This window comes from Castanea sativa, chromosome 3, assembly GCF_040712315.1.
Source record: "Castanea sativa cultivar Marrone di Chiusa Pesio chromosome 3, ASM4071231v1".
Lineage (NCBI taxonomy): Eukaryota > Viridiplantae > Streptophyta > Magnoliopsida > Fagales > Fagaceae > Castanea > Castanea sativa.
Window position 1 is genome coordinate 30,549,723 of NC_134015.1, and position 17,913 is coordinate 30,567,635.

Sequence of the window (17,913 nt, forward strand, 5' to 3'; positions counted from 1 at the left end):
ATATAATAACAGTTTGGTTTAAAACTCTCCATGTTGCTAAATAGCAGTTGGTTTAAAACTCTTCAATTTGTTAAGTAGTGGTCGGTTTAAAACTCTCATTTTGACATAATAAATAAATTAATAAAAAATGGTGTAAAATTGTGGGACTATTAAAGCTTATGAGGCAAAATATTAAAAGGTTGACCAATAGCCAAATGTCTTCTGCTACTATATATTACTAGTTGCTAACCCATGCATAACATGGAAAAACTACTCAAAGATATTTTTAAAAAATAGTACTAATATTTTCCAAAGAAATTTTCCCCTCTATCTCTCACTTAGTAATGGTTTTATCCCTTAATGTTTAAATGTTATCAAATTTATAATTTTCTCCATTTATCTTTGAAAATGTATATTAATACAAAAGCATAATTCATAAAACATTCCATTGTAGAGAGACTACTATTCTAATGTTGCAATTTGGGTTGTTATGATGACAGTTCTAATGTACTAAAAATACCAATTAATTATTGATGGTCTAGTATGCCTCAATGCACATGGAACCAAAAAACAAAAAAAAACAAACAAAAGAAGAAGAAGAAGAAGAAGATAAACAGTGGAAACTAAACAAGAGGCACAAACCATGAAGTTGAATTAAACTAATGCATAAGTGAGACATTTTGTCAAATACATGGTGTACATGGGGGCAAAGAGTCCATTTCAGTTTGGCTAAGGGAACAATATATTTTAGTACTAATTAATAGTGATGTACCATTTCGGAATTACCATTATATATATACACTAAACTAATTTTTTTGTAAAATGCTAAAAATTCTACAATTTTTATAACATAACATTTTGTAAATTGATATGATAATAATTGTGATTGGTAAATGGCAATATCATAATAAATAATATAAACAAATATCATTTTTTATTTAGCTATCTGAGGAATTTTTGTTGGAGCCCATTCATGCACAATCGGATGTATAAGAAATTCCTCAATCTCCATATCCCTCAAATTTCTGGGACTCTGTATCACAATGTCTAATGTTGTAGAGCCAGTGCAACCAAAATTGAAAAAACAAAGAAATAGAGAGAAGCAGTCACAAAGAGAGAAACAAGTCAAAGCTAGAGAAGAAACGAAGAAATAGAAGACGGAGGAGCACACAGAGAAAATGAAGAAAAAGAAGCAATGCAAAGCAGAGAAAACACAAAGAAAAAGAAGAGAAGAGACCGAGATAGGAGAGACAGCCCATACTTCTTCCAATAGATCAGGGTTGAGAAAAAGAGGAGAGATTATATAAGAGAAGTTGGATAGAAAGTGACATACGAGGAGGACTTTTGGCTTTGAACAAAGACAATGAGATTTGAGAGTCGAATAAGAGAGGAAGAAAAAGTATCGGGAATATTAGTTGAAAATAAGAATTATTCAGTAAAAGGAAAAAAAAACAATAAGAAATTAAGCATTAAAAAAAATAACAAAAATTAGATGATATGTAAAATCGTGAGGCTTTCAAAGCTTAAGTGGCATAATGCAAGAAGGTCAAGAAAAAGTCAAATCTTTCGGTCATATAGTATTTATTATAAATTATTGATAAATATATATACATAGGACTATTTAAGCTAACAATGTTTTAGAGACCACACCATTGAGAGAACGAGAAAATTGGAAAGATTTAGTACAAAAGGTCTAATCAGGAGGTCAAATGAGTTCGATAGTTATGTCTTTTTCTAGAAAAACTAAAAATAACATAAAGAAAGAAAACTTTCTAATAAACTTCTTGAAATTCGGCCAAATAGGTTGACAACACACATCACCCTTTGTGTTAAGTGGTAGTCCCTGAGGTGATTGTCTAGTTTTAAATTAATGTATTGAAGGAGAAAAAGGGAAACCCTAGGAAACCACACTAAGATTTCCTAAGCAATCACAACTTCGAAGGAACAGACAATTACAACCAAATACTTTAACAAAGCTAGAAAGATTTAATTAAACCCAATGCCTATGCTAACTTTAACAAATTATGTAAAAGTATATATATAGACTACTAATAATCTTTTTCCAACAAAGATTAGGATTTGAATTTGATGCAGGATAGGAGTAGTTGTACACTGGCCCAAAGTAAAAACCATTGTAAGGGCTTAAACCTCCAAAGCTAGTTGCAAAATAGATCCATTGTGTAGAATTGAAGTTTTTACAAATAGAATAACCCTATTTTAGGAATGTCCACGAATCGATCTAGGTTGGGTTTGTGCCCAACCCACGACCAACCCGACCCAACCAAATCGAGTGGAGGAAGTTTAGACCCACCGTCAATCGGCGAGGGAGTTAGATCGGAGCAGTTAGATTCACGTTGGATAGCAGTCCATTCGGTTGAAACTGTCAACAGTGGAGAAAGCAGGCCAAAACAGTGCAATTCAGGCAAAATCTAGCCAAATTCGACGAAGATCTCGTTGGATCTGGTGAGATCTCACTAGATCTGGTGAGATTACCACAAGTCTGCCTGAGATCTCCCCAAATTTGGCATAAATCTAGTAGGATCTGAAGTTTTGGCCAAAAACTTGCCAGAAAAAGCTTGGATTGTCGAATTTTGATAAGTTTCATGGTCGGGTTGGTTGATGCGGGTTTTAGAGGAGAGAACCGTTAGAGTCGGTTTTTGGGGTTTGGAACCTACTGCCGACCACTGGAGCTCTTGGGTCGATCGTAGGTGGGTCGGTTCTAGTCGGTTTTGGCAGATGGGTCGGGTCTAGTGGGTGGGTGGACACCCCTACCCTATTCCATGTTGCTATCTCCACTGTACTTACTAACGTGACTATACACAGCTTCAAATCCACAGAATCTAATACAAGCAAACTCTATTAAATGTGAACACCCGCTCATAACTTTAAGTACCCACTTGAAGATTCACTCCAATTACTCTATATTAACCAGATTTAGCAACTTCACCTTAATCACCAAATCCTTGTAAACATGAACAATGATCCTTAGTTGATGCTTTGAGGAAACTTGGAAATCTCCTATAGTTTGTTTACACCACATGGCTCTCCAAAATTCTTGAAAAGCGAGCCCTTGAATTTCTTTTATTATTATTATTATTATTATTTTTTACCTTGGATTGAAAACCATGCCCTAGCTTCATGAGGGCTGATTGAAACATACTTGGAATCTATTCCACACGAATCTCAATAGATTGAGATTAGTGATTCTTGATCGAGCATATATCAAGATTCCATAAACTTGTGAACTTCTACAATCTTGGTCTTGTCTCGGATTTGAAATGGACTTCAAACACACAAAATACTCATTAAGACTCTTAAAAATTGATTACATTTGATCATGTTTTGCCTACCTCATCATGTGGACTCAACAGTTTTGGTTTCAAAAAAAGCTTCAAATAGTTTTGGTCTTTAAGTATTCTCTTACAAAAACTTCTCCCTGATTACGTCAATGTGGAGTACCTTCCCCCTCTTAAATATTTTCCTCAACTTATTCAAGAAGGGGTCACTCCAATGTTGGTCCAATTTAAGTGAGGTTTAGATAAGGATAATTTCAACAGTGTCCTACCTATAAATATTTGTATAATGTGTCTGCTCTCAAACCTTGACTATGCACTTGCACTTGCACTTGCACTTTGCAAGATGAGACTTAGACATTGCACTAGAAAATAAACCCTCTCCCTCTAAACAATAAAAAATAAAAATAATTAAAAAACCATGGAAAACACCATTCTCTAATGTAGAATTATCTTCTCCAACTTTTATTACATTAAAACTCAAAATTTTAACTTTTAATTTTCAAACATTAAATTTCTAGATGATGTTATTTGCCAAAAAAAATGATGTAGTTGCGACACTAGAACAATAACAAAATGTACATAAAAAATGCTAGGTTATATTAGACCAAAGTCAGAGAATCCAATGCATACCTGCTCTTTCATACTCCCCCAAATCAGAAAAACATTGTGCAGCAGAATCAACTTTGCCTATAGTTTCAAATATTTCAGCAGCTTGCCTAAGCATAACATTTGCCTTTTCAAGATTTGAACTGCGCATATGGTCAGCATTTTCTCTAAGACCCTCAGCCTTGGACCTTCTTTGCCAATAAATATCACCAGCTCTTTCAAAGCACGTGATTGCAAATTCAAACTTATGCTCTAAATACAACTGCAAAAAAACAAATACAAGAGTTGGACATCTATAGTAATGGTTTTGCCAAAGAAGAGAGAGAGAGAGAGAGAGAGAGAGAGAGAGAGAGAGATAAGACAACACTAGATCCTTCAGATAGGGTCACAATCAATAGTAACCTTAATGCCCCGGGAGTTCCACTCCTCTGCACTGCTAGAAACCTGCATTTCTTGAGCAAGTGAATCATCCAGTTGTCTGACTTGGACAAGACACTTTTTCTTCCAATAGTCAAACATTGGTTTGCAGAGGTCCTCTGAATTCTCAGAAATCCACAACCTCTGCCTGGTACGAGTGATAGCCACATAAAGTTGCTTCAGTTCGGAGCACAACACATTGTGTTTAGCCTCATTGAAACTTGGGAAGGAGATGGGTAAAGTTGGGTCGAGCAAATCTTGCTCTTCCATATATTTATATATCACCCTCCATTCATTTTTCAGAGATGATGAGCCAAAAAAGTTGTACAGCAATACATCCTACACAAGGAAATTATGAGTCATAAATGGGCTGAAAAATATGACCCAATAAATTACTGATAATGTTAATGAATTTCGATTTGGATAAAAGAAGTGATAATATTAAAACATATAAATAAATTGTAAAGTAATAAAACAAATGACTAAACATGCATTTTATGCACCTGAAATTCAAGGCCCTTGCACTCCACAATTGTTAGAACAAGAGCTTGGTTCCCAACGTGATTGGTAATTTCCTTCCGAGCAAAATCATCTCGTACCAATATTACTTGCTCTGCACCAAAGCCAACAATACTTCCTCTACCATTTCCACTTTTGCCAAAAATAGTTATGATAGCATTTTCTTTGTTCCCTGATTCAAGCAGAATAGGAGCTTCACCATATATAAGACTAGTCTCAGGTGGCAAAAAATCAGTAGATAGAGGAAAGAAATGATGAATAAGTTCAATCACACTCTGTGATAGCTTAAGAACTCCATCATGAGTACGAAAGTTCTGGCTCAAATGGAAGATCTCTGAGATTATTCCTTTCTCTTTTCTTCCATCTTGTGCACTGCTTTTTGATTCCAGCACAAACTTATTGTAGAACAGAGATCTTATATCTTGGAATCTAAAGTCAATTCCCTTCGTAATCGTTTGGGCAGTATCACCAGAGAAAACAAAACCCTCTTCAACATTTTTACAAATATATTTGAATAAAGCCATTTGGCTTAATGTAAGATCCTGCACCTCATCCACATATACAAAATGCATTTCATCGCCCTTGTATCTTTCAACTCTTAATCGACGATGAAGATCAATTACAAGATCAGAAAAATCAAACTCACCATTTTCTTTCTTCATTTTTTCATAATTTTGAAAGATCTCATATATTCTCTCTCTCTTCTGTCTACATAGATTGGAAACCCGGCCCTTTGAGAGTAGAACATAGTTCTCACGACTGAGTTTACCATCACCTGCCTCCACAGCTTGCAAGCCACCTTTTATATGGGAAATAATCTCTGTGAAAACTCTAGAAGGGTCGAGCTTCTTAGTTAGCTGGGTATTGAAACGGGGCCAGTATGCTGTACTAAACCTTTCATAATTAACTTCTTTCATCCTTATAAAGCTCTGTAAGGAAACTGAACTACCACTTATTGGACCCTTAGAAAGTTTCCTTGCCTCATGAAATCTTTCAAAGTATGAATTACCTACAGTTCCATCAAGCATTATCAGAAGTTTGTGAAATGTTATGACAAGAGGATATGACAGGGAAGGAACATTGACAAACGAATCTGGAATATCCTTGAATTGAAAGGCATCATCAAAATCATCCATATCAATTAAACTACTTCCTTTTGAAGAATTACCACCACAGGAAAAGCTGCATGTGGAAAAAAAAATTGTTACAATAGGCTTTTCGTTTTATATTAACCAACATTATTGCCTAGAAAGAAAAGTGCATATCACATTTACGAAATGAAACAATCAATCCACGTCAAGGAAAAAAAGAAATATCAAACATATGTTATGTTTCCAATTTCTCAAAAACCTGAAGAAATTAAAGTATATATTGAGTTCATGTTTCTAGTCCAAAATCAAGCAAACTAATTCATAAAGACGCAAAGTAAATTCACGAAAATCATTTTATTAGATAATCTACACACCTTTTGAAATGAGAAACTTGTTGTTTTACAGCATAACACAGTTTAGGACTAACTGTCACAAAAAGTTGGTGCAATACATTTTCCTTCATCCCAGCAATGGTCTTCTCAACCTCCTTTTCCTCATACAATAACTCCCTTGCCATATGGTGCAGTTTTTCTTTCTGAAATAACTTCATAGTCAAAACAGTAGTTTTCCCAGTACCTGACCGCCCCAGTACAAATGAACTTCTAGGAAAAAGGATTATCTCTAGCTCTTGGTCAGATACTTCAAATGGTAGATCCAATTCACCACCATCATGGTTAGAAAGCAAGTGGGTCACTACGCCTGATGATAAGGAGTAGAATTTCATCAGCATAAGACTCTCATTCACTCTAGCATTCTCAACATAACCTCTGCCATCAGCAGCACAACCACTTAGATCAATCCCATTTTCATGGTTATCAAGTTTCTTAATCCGGACAATATCAAAAGGGATTGACCAACTCTTTGGAATTTCCAAACCCCTAGACACCATGCAAAGGGAAAAAGTTTCAAAATATAAAAAAGAAATCCCAGTAAATTTAAAATATCAATATAAGGCATCATCCAAGTTTCAAAATTGGAAACATTATTATGGATCAACAAGAATGCAAGAAAATACACATACCCCTTAAGACATTTCTCTTGGCAGCAATTAATAAAGTCATCTGTATATTTTCCGAACATACTATCAAGACGTTTCACTAATTTTGGAATATCCTTTATAGGTACTATATCCCAGATCTTCAAAACTTGAGAGTACTGCAATTCCGTTTCAATGTCACTCCATTCCTTTACTATGTCATTTGCACAAACAATATAAAGACCTTCAACCTTAAATTGCTTTAAGATCTGTGAAGAACTTTCACAAACTATGCTCAACCTTTTGGGTCTCCAGCCACTGGAAATTTTAAGTAGAAGGTTTATAATTGACTTCTTTCTCCGAACAGACTTCAGTTTTTGAAATGATTTTAGAAAGTTATCACTAAAAAGAACCTGTGGAGAATGCAAGAAGGAAATAAAGGAAACTATAATAAGAACATAAGCATATTAAGAAAGAGTATTAAGACTATATAATCAAAAGTATTGATATGAGGGTGCTAAATACCTTCCACTTAGCACTTTTAAAAAGTATGCTATCACGATTAAGCAAATTATCAAACTGTTCAAATTCTTTCTTCACGTCTAAAATTGCTTTAGCCAAATCCTTGTCTTGATCAGCGTAAAAGAAACATTGACGATTCTTAGCATCAAGGACCAAGGTTTCCCAAACAGATCCACTATTCACTAGTGTTCTATCATTTCCCAATATCCACAGACAGTGCCTGAAAGGCATTACAAGGCCGATTGTTATTTACAATACTTGTTAAAATGGAAGCAAAGACAAACTTCTCGAAAGAACTTACATAAAATATTACCTAGCCCTTGTAAGAGCAACATTAGTTCTCTGCAGATTCGATGTGAACCCAATCGATGCATGAGTATTAGACCTTACTGTCGATATTATAATTAGGTCCTCTTCCCCACCCTGGAACCCATCTACTGCCTTGACCTTTACTGTAAATCCATCAAGAGCGTCAAACTTCCGTCCAAGTCTTTCTTGAATTGCTACTACTTGAGCAGCATAAGGAGATATTATACCAATGTGGTAATTCTGTTTGGAACCATTGCCAATCCATGCTGAATTAAAAGCAAAAGCCAAAAGAGGGAAAGAATAAATCAATATAAAAATAAATATAACAAAGTTTAAGAACTTGTTTCTCTAACAGAGGTGATTCCATCATGACAGCTTGAGGTAAAGACATACAAGTAACGGATACAGACATATGACTATTCTAAATGAAAAAAAATGTGTACTTTACAGTATTTTAAAAGATTTAATATGCTGACTTTCGAAATCCTTGAGACTCCATTATGTTCCAGTCCTAACATATGCTGAATTAACTTATTCTTGGGTAAAAATGTACATGGTCTACAAGGATCAAAATTTATCTTGCTTGACAAGCAATAAGACACATATATTATAAGTCTTAATAGAGTTTCCTACCTTTGCAATTGTATCATTTCTTACAGAATAACAAAGTCCATTTGAAAAAACTCATCAACTTCCTCCTGTTTGTATTTTCTAGGGAATTAGAGATCAATCAAATCAGTTTATACTGGCATCAAACGAATGGCTTAAATGTGGCAAAAAGTCAAGAATAAGATCATAGAGTAGAAAGAATGAAGTGCAATTGAACAAATAGCCCATCAGCAATGACAACAGCGATTGTGAAAATAAACCCATTAGCAACATAAAGTCTGATTGAACTTATTCTTCAAATTAAAGACAATCTCAAGGTTGGCATAGAATATGAGACTTAAAGAGGAGTTACCTTTGTATAAATTCTGCAGTATTTTCATCACAATAGAAACCTCAACCATGTTTCTCCAACTACGCTCAGAATCATCCTTCTCTTCCCTACCATCTATTACACTAATGAAAGAATAGGGACCAAACATCGGCCCTGGAAGATACTGTTTTTCATAGCTTTTTCCTTTCACATTTGGAGCATCTAAAATCTGGTAGTCATAAAAATTTGCATTTGGGAAAAAACTTATAGATGGATGCATTCGGTACTGTATACTGAGAAGATGCTTTGTGCAACCCAATGAGCTCAACCTCTCAAATAAACTTCTCCCAAAACCAACTTCCTCAGAAATCTACCAAAGAAAATTAAAAGATTCTGAAAGAACATTTTAAAAAAAAACCAAAGAAAACCAATTCACATGTAAACAAAGGTATGAATGTGTCAAAAAAACCAAATAGCATTTACATACATTGCTTGTAATCATTGCTGGTAATTGGCGCTCATCACCAACAAGAATAGCATGCCTTAATCCCGGAAGTTGCAGGGGAATGGTCGACTCACACTCCTTTAATTGTGCAGCTTCATCAATAATCAAAATGTTCAGTGGGTTCATTTCCACCGAGTGCAGCATATAAGAACTTGAAGTAGTGCAAAAAATTAAGGAAGCTGATTTGAAACAAAAATCCATTATTGACCATTTGTTCATAGAGCTCGGAAGATCAAGTTCATTAAATGAACCCTGAAGTTCTTTTAAAAGAGAAAGGCATTCTTTTCTCCTTAAATACAGCGGGGATGGTATATCTTGACCTACTTCTGAATGTGAAAAAAGCTCCTCCAGTGCTTCAGATTCCACATCATCTTTAAACAACAAGGTTTCAAAAGACTTAAGTTGGTCAATAAGAGAAAAAATGTTTTGGAAATTGTGCTCGAGAATGTATTTCTTGGGTAAATGAGTACGAAAGACTAGAAGACAATTTTTAAGTGGTGATGAAGTAGCAACAAATCTTTCTCTCAGAAAATCAAGAAATGACTCGCACTTCTCCTCGCCACCATCAGTTTCATCCTCACTTTCTATCTCTTTAATTTCTTCTTCACTGTTTTGTTCTCTCTCTTTGATCAGTTCATTGTCCAAGAAGACGTGAAATTGAGAAACACAATCTTCAAGAAGATCAATCATTGAAGTAAAACAATGCCTCCAACCAGTCAGAGGCCCCAAGCACTGTGTAAGCTTTTTGACCCGATAATCCAATTGTATAATTTCCATGTCCGAATCAACCTTGAGACGCTTCTTATTCCCAAATAAGAGAATATCTCCAGGTAAGCAAAACAAAGCATCCGTTCCAATGTTGGTTTTGACGGATTCTTTCACCAACTTTAGGACATGAGAGGCCACTTCTTTAATTGCAACATTTGTTGGGGCACAAGTAAGAGTCCTATATCCCATTCTTAGAAGGGTGAAAATCAGGGTGCCAGTGGTTTTTGTTTTGCCAGTACCAGGCGGACCCCATATAAGTTCCACAGACAACTTGTGGTTGCAATGCATCTTACGTAGACAAGCAAGAACAGCGTTGTTTTGGGATTCATTCAGTTTTGAAGTAATACTCATTGCCAATTTCTCATCCCAACTGCCATCACTCTGTGCAGAACAGAGCTCACAGTCTTCCTCATTCTGTTGTTCAACATTAGAAAATGAAAATAATTAAAGAAAGTCTTAGCAACAAATGATGGTAAAACAAGTATAAATTTAGAAAAACCAAAACAAGTTTCCCTTATTGCAATTGACTTACAGATAAATTAACGAAATGCATGTGCATGATATTTCATTAGCAAAATTTGGAGCGGGAGGGACAGAGAAGGCTAATAAACTCAAACCATATTATCATAATCACAACAGTTTAAAGGCACGACTGTTGTAAATGGGGGAGGAATACTAATACCAGCTTCTAAAAGAGAAAAGTTGGAACTTCCATTGGTATGACAAGTAAATAAGCACTGCTGCTTTAGGATCAACTAAGAAAACATCTTTAGAGTACTGCACAAAAAATTTATCTTCCTCTTAATTCTTCTCAAGTAAAATGTTTTGTCAAATAATAATTAAAACAATATCAGTATACTATAATCCATGCTATCTATTTTGTTGTATCTGCATGAATAGTATGTCAATCCAAATGGGACAATTCCATTTTGCAATTGAATCTAATGCTTAGTAGTATTAAATTTTCAACATTCATACCCAAATTGCTTACCAAAGAACTAGTGCACAAGATTTTTCTAAAGATATTCAGATTTCCATGCATGTGCAATGCATTCCACATTCTCTTGCTAGGGGTTGTATTTGTCAAGAAAACCACAAACGATGATTTCTTCCCAACATCAACATCAATATCTTTCAATGCCTTGACTTTAAAGCTAGTAGATGTATCATTATCCTCTTGAATATCATCATTATCATCAATATCATCCTCTGGGATTTTGGTGACCATTACAAAAGCCCAAGACCTTCCTATTCTTTGTAAATCAGAAATCTTCTCGGGTCTAGCATCTGCTAAAATTAAAATATCTCCAAGCAACGTTTTGTAAGGCTCCTTGCTACGATCACTGCATCGTTTACTCCAATAATCAACCTGAACACCATACAAATTTTCTCCGTGTGGCTCAAATTCATCAAATTTAATTACTTGAGCAAAAGGTGCTGTTGATATAATCTCCATACTTGAATAGACTTGTGCATGAGTTTCTTCCAATAATGGGTAAACATATGAACCAAAATACTGGCGAACTGATTCGAAGGACCGCGGAATCTTTTTTACCTATAAAGAATGAAACAAGATGTTAATTCAAAATAGAGTACCAAAGAAATTCAATGGAGGTTTATACGCTTAAATATATAAGATGCTAAGCTCACTTATATTCTCAATAAGATATCTAATGAGAATGCTAGATTCAATTTATAATAAGCATTCAAAATAAAGGACAGTTTACTATTAATAGCAATTTTACAAGATACTGACTTTCTTGTAGTACATACAATACTTCTTCCCCCAGGAAAATGATAAGAACAAGTATATAGCTTTGTCTTCCTACTCTGTAATTTCTTTTAATTTAGAAAACATCGTCTGATAGAAGAATCAAGTAACAGCTTAGGCTTTTACTCTACCAGCAGAGTGTGCAACAAATAGGCATGTAAAATTCTACACTTTATTAGGTTAAAAGAGACCACCAAGTTTGGAGGATAGAATCTCTTAGAGGAAACTTTGTATTAGATTCTCAATTGAATATATACTTGACTATAGTTTGGGAAAAAAAATAAAAGGAAAAGTGAAACATCCCTCTTTGTTTTTGAAAACAAATCCATGGGTCCTAAGTGGGATTCGATGAAAATTCCGATCCCCACTCTCACAAAGAAATACAAAGCCTATAAATTGGATACAATGACATTACCTGATAGTGTCCTAGATTAAATGTTCTTCAATAATATTTTACAAATTTATTTTAAAATAACAACTATGCTATTCATTTGGAATATAGTAAAAGAAATAATATAATATAAAGCCATCAATTATTCATTCAAATCTATAATATACTTGTATGTAATTCAATTTAACCTTTATTTTTTTCCTTTTAAGTTTTTATGCTAAACTTTTAAAACATTAACACAAATGAAACACTTAAATATTCCATGTTATATACATTATATATCATATAGTATATTTTGTCCCATTATATACAAACTATGACTCCGTATGTTTTGTTGGAAAACCTTATGTTGTAGACACCCCATTTCGCACTCATAATACAATTTTGGAAAGGGCAAGATGGTCATTTCACATATCCAAGGTACAAAGGTAATTTAACCACTAATTAATCAATCACACTTCATGGGGATGATCTTTAGGTTTCAACGATCACAACCACGCAACCAATGCCTCAATCAAATAATTAGATTGGAAGATATCACAAGATCAAGTTTTAACGGTCAATATATTTTGCATGAGACTAATTATATAGGATTAATGATCATTAATTTTGATTGGATACTAAAAACGACTAATTAAAATTAATTAGATGGAAATTTGTGATTAGCTGAGTTCATATTATAATATGTGGCTTAGTGCAATGAATAAAATTTATATGCTAATAAAAACAAACCACTATCAAATAATGTGATTTTTGAGTAATTATCCCAATGAAAATTGTTTTAAAAATCATAATTATCATTTTGAAAGATTCCTTATCATGAAATATCTCAAAAATTCGTCCAAATGCATTTTTCAACTCAAAAAAACACTATAAAACATGCAAAGCAAGTGAAACAGTTAAACTAGGAAACCATCATTGATGTGCCAAGTGGCACTTTAGAAGTGCTGATTTTCCCTATATAGTTTTGGTTCTTATAAAAAAAGAAAATGTGCTGATTTGCACTTCAGCAAATTTGCCCTGATTACGTGCGTTTAGGAACAACTTATTTAGTTTTTTGCTAAAAGTATGTTAAAATATAATTGTACATTTTTGGCTCCATATCCTTAACCAAATCTCGTTATTTTCGAGATAAGTCTCTCACCCACTTCGTGGGTGCTGACTTTCTAAGCACTCAGCTTAAAACTAATGCTACTCACTCCTTTATAAATAGAGGGGAGCTCGTTCAGTCAGAGTATTCGCATCAATTCATGTAAAAATTATGATATATTTTAGTATAAGAACCTACTTTTTCTATTTTTCATACTCACTTTTCAAACATTCCACATTAAATTATCTATTTTACACTACATTTTATTAAAATATCAATTTTTCTTGACTTTATTAATTGTTTCTCTTTCTTTATACACAACAACTACCATTCACTCTCTTCCTTCATCCTCAAGATACATAAAGAAAGAATAAACAACTAAATGCAAAATTAATAGTGTCGATGCAAATTTACACAGATACTGTAGCAAACTTGTAAATTTACACAATAATATACAGAATGATGTGGGTCATTTTTTAGCAAAACTATGTAAATTTTACAGAGTTTTCTATTATACACAAACTGATGTGAAAACTCTCAAAGCACCCCTTCTTGATGTAGAACAAATTGCCATGGCCTTTCTAGACTCTCCCACACACCTAAAAAGGCACTAGTAGAAATCATAAGTCTCGGAATCGAAATCGCATGAAATTTGGCAAGTTGAAGTGAAACGGCCTTCTAAGCAATAGCCATTGCCTTGCCATTAGATATCCTCTGAAAAGGCCCCGAAAACTACAATTTTGCTATTTATAGTAATTTTGTTTCCTTAATAACTTTTTGCTCAAAAGTCAGAATAAGGTCCTACTTGTTTTGGGACAACCCTTAAGGTTAGTAGTTTATAATTTTGCATTCAACTCAATTTTGTTATTTTTGGTAAATTTTGGTATTTTGTCACCTAATCGCGTAATTAGTGTGAATTAGGGTTTCAGACGTTTTCCTCCGTACTTATATGTTTTGTAGTCGTCAAAGGAAAATTAGAATATTATCAATAAACACAGACTTTTGTCAAGTTTTCTTCTATGGTGGATTCTAGTTTATCTCCTTGTAGATTCAAGAAAACCCCTCATGGATTTGAGATTCACTACTAGAAATTAATAGTTTAGTTTCTATTTCATCAAAGAGAGCATCACGTGTGCTTTTTTAAGGCTTCCACGACATCACTTCTCCTTATTTTCTAGAAGATCTACAAAAATATTGATCTTCACTAGTTTAGGTTTCTCTCTTAAGCATTCGTGAGATTACAATCTCTCGCTAGTTTAGTGATTGATTTTATTTTCCAAACTTTCTTGCTTTTCTAAGAGAAATCCCCATTTGCATCTTAATTTTAGGGTAAATTGCAAATTACATCCCTAAAGTTTAGGGATGTTTGGATTTTACATCTTGAAATTTCAGAATCTGAATTTTACCCCCTAAAATTTGGGGTGTTTGAATTTTACACTCTAAATTTTAGGAGTATTTTACTCCCTAAAGTTTGAGAATGTTAAAATTTTACACCCTAAAGTTTCAGAATTTAGGGGTGTAAAAACCAAACACCTCCAAACTTTTAGGGATAAAATCCAAATTTTAAAATGATAAGTGTAAAATCTAAACACTCTGAACGTCAGGGGATAAATTTCAAACTCTAAAATTTCGGGGTGTAAAATTTAAAACAACTCCAAACTTTAGGGGTGTAATTTGCAATTCATCCTTAATTTTATGCAAGCATATTTTCTTTCTTGTTCATAACCCGTTTTGTTTATATTGTCTATATATTTAGATCTAAAATAGCTCAATGTAATTTCTAGATCTAGGATTATCTTTTCTCTAAATTAATTCATAGATCTACCATTTTACATCATAAAAATTGTTACTTTGCAATAAAATTCCAGATTTGACTTTCCGTACATTCAAATATGTTTTTCAATCATTAAATTCCAGATTTGATTTTCGCTACATTCAAATATGTTTTCCTTTGCATAAAATTTCAGATTTGATTTTCCCTACATTCAAATATAATTTTCTTTGCATTAAATTCCAGATCCAGTGTTTTACATCACAAAACATGTTTTCTTTACGTTTAAATTTCAGATCTGATTTTTTCTATATTAAAATTGTATTTTCAATCATTAAATTCCAGATCTAATTTTTCTACAATTCTAATAAGTTTTCGACATTAAAATACAGATATGATTTTTCTTCATTCAAATAGATTTTCTTTCAATAAAAATTCTAGATTTGATTTTCTACAATTCAGATCCATTTTCTTCAATTAATTTTCTGCATGTTTTCAAATCTCAAAATCCTTTTTGTAAATTAAGCTATTTTCAAAATAGATCTATGGAATACTTTTCAGTTAAAAGATTAATCTTAGATCTAAAAAGCCTAGCAACTGAATTACATGAATTTTAAATGCATGCAATATTTAAATTCAAAGTCAACATGACCGTGTGTTTTTTACAATTTATGCCTTGTGGATATAAAGTTCGGTTTTTCCTGAATAAGGTGGGCGTTTAATACCTTACCACTTTGTAACTTAATCCTCTAGCCTAGATTTTGGGTTCTAGATCAGTATTTTGTCCAATGTAATTTTTCATTTTGGTAGATTGTAACTAGAAAATAAAGCAATATATTTTTTCTTCAGATTGTAACTAGGATCAAAGCTTTGTAATATTTTTATCAAAATGTAATTTTACTCTCAATGCAAATCTAGATGTTCAATTCATTTATGTTTTTCTTTTTTTTTTTTTTAATAAAATAAGTGATGACTCCATTTTACACCCTCGATCTAGGGGTAAAAGCATTTCTCAAATGTTAGATAATTTTTTGTGTTTTCCTATGGTTGGTAGCATTGGGAAAAATCAGTTAAAGAATAACTATCTATAGTTAATGGACAACCCTATTAAAAATATGACTTATTTTTAAAAGATAATTTTTCCAAAATTTCTCAAAATACATCCCTATCTCATCACAAAACATTTTCACCAAAAACACTAAAAAATAAGATAGTTTTCCAAAAAATTTCCATCTCATTTTGGAAAATGAACTTTTTTTGTTCTTCATTTTTAATAACTAAAAAAAGGTGGGGAAAATTTAATGTGGGCCAACAAATGAAAACTTTAACCATTGACAAACAAAAATATCACTACTAACACATGGAGAAGTTTAAAAACAAAAGAAGTTTACCCAAGAGTCAAATGTACTCCTCTAGTCCTTTATGAAAGAGAATGTACTCTTTTAATCCTCTATGAAAGAGAATCAAGTTCAAATCACTCATCTCTCATTGTTGTAATTATTGAACTAGTTAAAAAAAAAAAAAAAAAAAAAAAAAAAGGTTTACAAAGACAAACTACATTAGTAAAGAAAATTCTTCTAAAAAAAACATTAGTAAAGAAAATAATATAATTCAAAATTCTGGTAGGTTTTTCCAAAAAAGAAAAGAAATGCCAAAAGAAGCCTTTTGTAGTCGTAAGAGGAAACTGGTGAAATCGGCTTGGGCCTAAAATAATAAAGCCCACCAAGACAAAAATAATAAAGTAATGAAATAACAAAAATAACACATATATCTTCTTTTGTAAGCGTCAATTTCTTCATTTAATGCTTCCTCATGGAGAATTAAAAATAAAAGCAATATATTATTTAAAAAGCTGCTATAAAAATAAAACCATCAGAGACTGATATATTGTACAGTAATAATGAAGTAAACCGAAAGAAAAGAAGAAGGCAAACCTGGTCCTTGAAAAGGTCTTTATCTTCAATTTGATCAAGGGACCAAGAGAGCACAATGTCAGTGAAGCCATGATCATTAGGAACTGCTCTCATCTTCTTTGAACTCTCTCCCTTCATCATCATTTCTTCTTATATCATCTCTCTGCATGCATTAATATATTATGTCATCAAAAACCCATTTGGCCATTTCTCTGTGACTCTTTTATAGACACAGAGTAAAGGAAGGAGCTTTCTTATCTAGGAAGGAAACAAGTAAGAGAAAAAGGTTTCCTGGGAATCTTTAGTGCGGACATTACCTTCTTCTTTTTTTGATAAACAGTACGGGCATTATTTTTTTTATCAAAAGAAAGGCACCACGTCTTTGGCTTTGCTTTTTAACCTTAAAAGAGAATGGATTAAAGCATCGAACGAGTACCAGGATTCAGATACCTTGGGGGAAAGGAAAAGTAAAGAGAGAGGTTACAAAATTATTTTAAGGCTACTTGGGCACAAAAGCAATGTCCTTTGTTTTCTTTTGTACCATATTAGCGTTTAAAAAACGTCACTGCATTATATGCTATAAACTTTTAAAAAAGTGCAACATTTTTTTTTTATGAAAAAAAGAAGTGCCAGCTTTGGGATATCTACTTTGTTTTCTTTTGTATTGCGTTAGCATTAAGAAAACGCCACATTATTATAAGCTATAAGCTCTAGAAAAGTGCGAGATTTGGGGTATAATTTTGCTCACACCAAAATATCGATTAGTATCTTGTTCCGATAATAAATAGTACAATCATAAAATTAAAAAAAAATGTGAGAAGGGTGGGGAAGAAGAAAAAGAAATAGGAAAAGAATTGACTTGACTAATATATTAGGTACAGTGTGCACAAAAAAGATAGAAGCAATTATATTAATTGATCCATTATTACTAGAAGGGAAGACTTTTAGGCTTGTAAAATTTTTAAAAAATTATAATATATATTATTAAAATTATTAGTTTAATATGGCAAAAAAAACTATTATTAATATAATTTCATATATATATATATATAGAGCTTAAAATGGTATAC

The 17,913-nt window shown here is 32.8% G+C and overlaps 1 protein-coding gene across 1 annotated transcript in view; it reads right to left on the reverse strand.

Annotated features, from left to right (window-relative positions):
• LOC142629351 (uncharacterized) overlaps window positions 1-17,033 on the reverse strand; it is a 22,784-nt gene extending 5,751 nt beyond the window's left edge. The window contains exons 1-11 of the mRNA XM_075803323.1: window positions 16,865-17,033; window positions 10,899-11,462; window positions 9,122-10,321; window positions 8,677-9,004; window positions 7,720-7,981; window positions 7,410-7,626; window positions 6,930-7,297; window positions 6,283-6,786; window positions 4,802-5,999; window positions 4,284-4,637; window positions 3,906-4,143 (exon numbers count right to left, since the gene is read on the reverse strand). Of these exons, the coding sequence (XP_075659438.1) occupies window positions 3,906-4,143; window positions 4,284-4,637; window positions 4,802-5,999; window positions 6,283-6,786; window positions 6,930-7,297; window positions 7,410-7,626; window positions 7,720-7,981; window positions 8,677-9,004; window positions 9,122-10,321; window positions 10,899-11,462; window positions 16,865-16,987 (5,356 nt within the window). The 5' untranslated portion in view covers window positions 16,988-17,033. The remainder of the gene's footprint in view (window positions 1-3,905; window positions 4,144-4,283; window positions 4,638-4,801; window positions 6,000-6,282; window positions 6,787-6,929; window positions 7,298-7,409; window positions 7,627-7,719; window positions 7,982-8,676; window positions 9,005-9,121; window positions 10,322-10,898; window positions 11,463-16,864) is intronic.
• Between the last annotated feature and the right edge of the window lie 880 nt (window positions 17,034-17,913).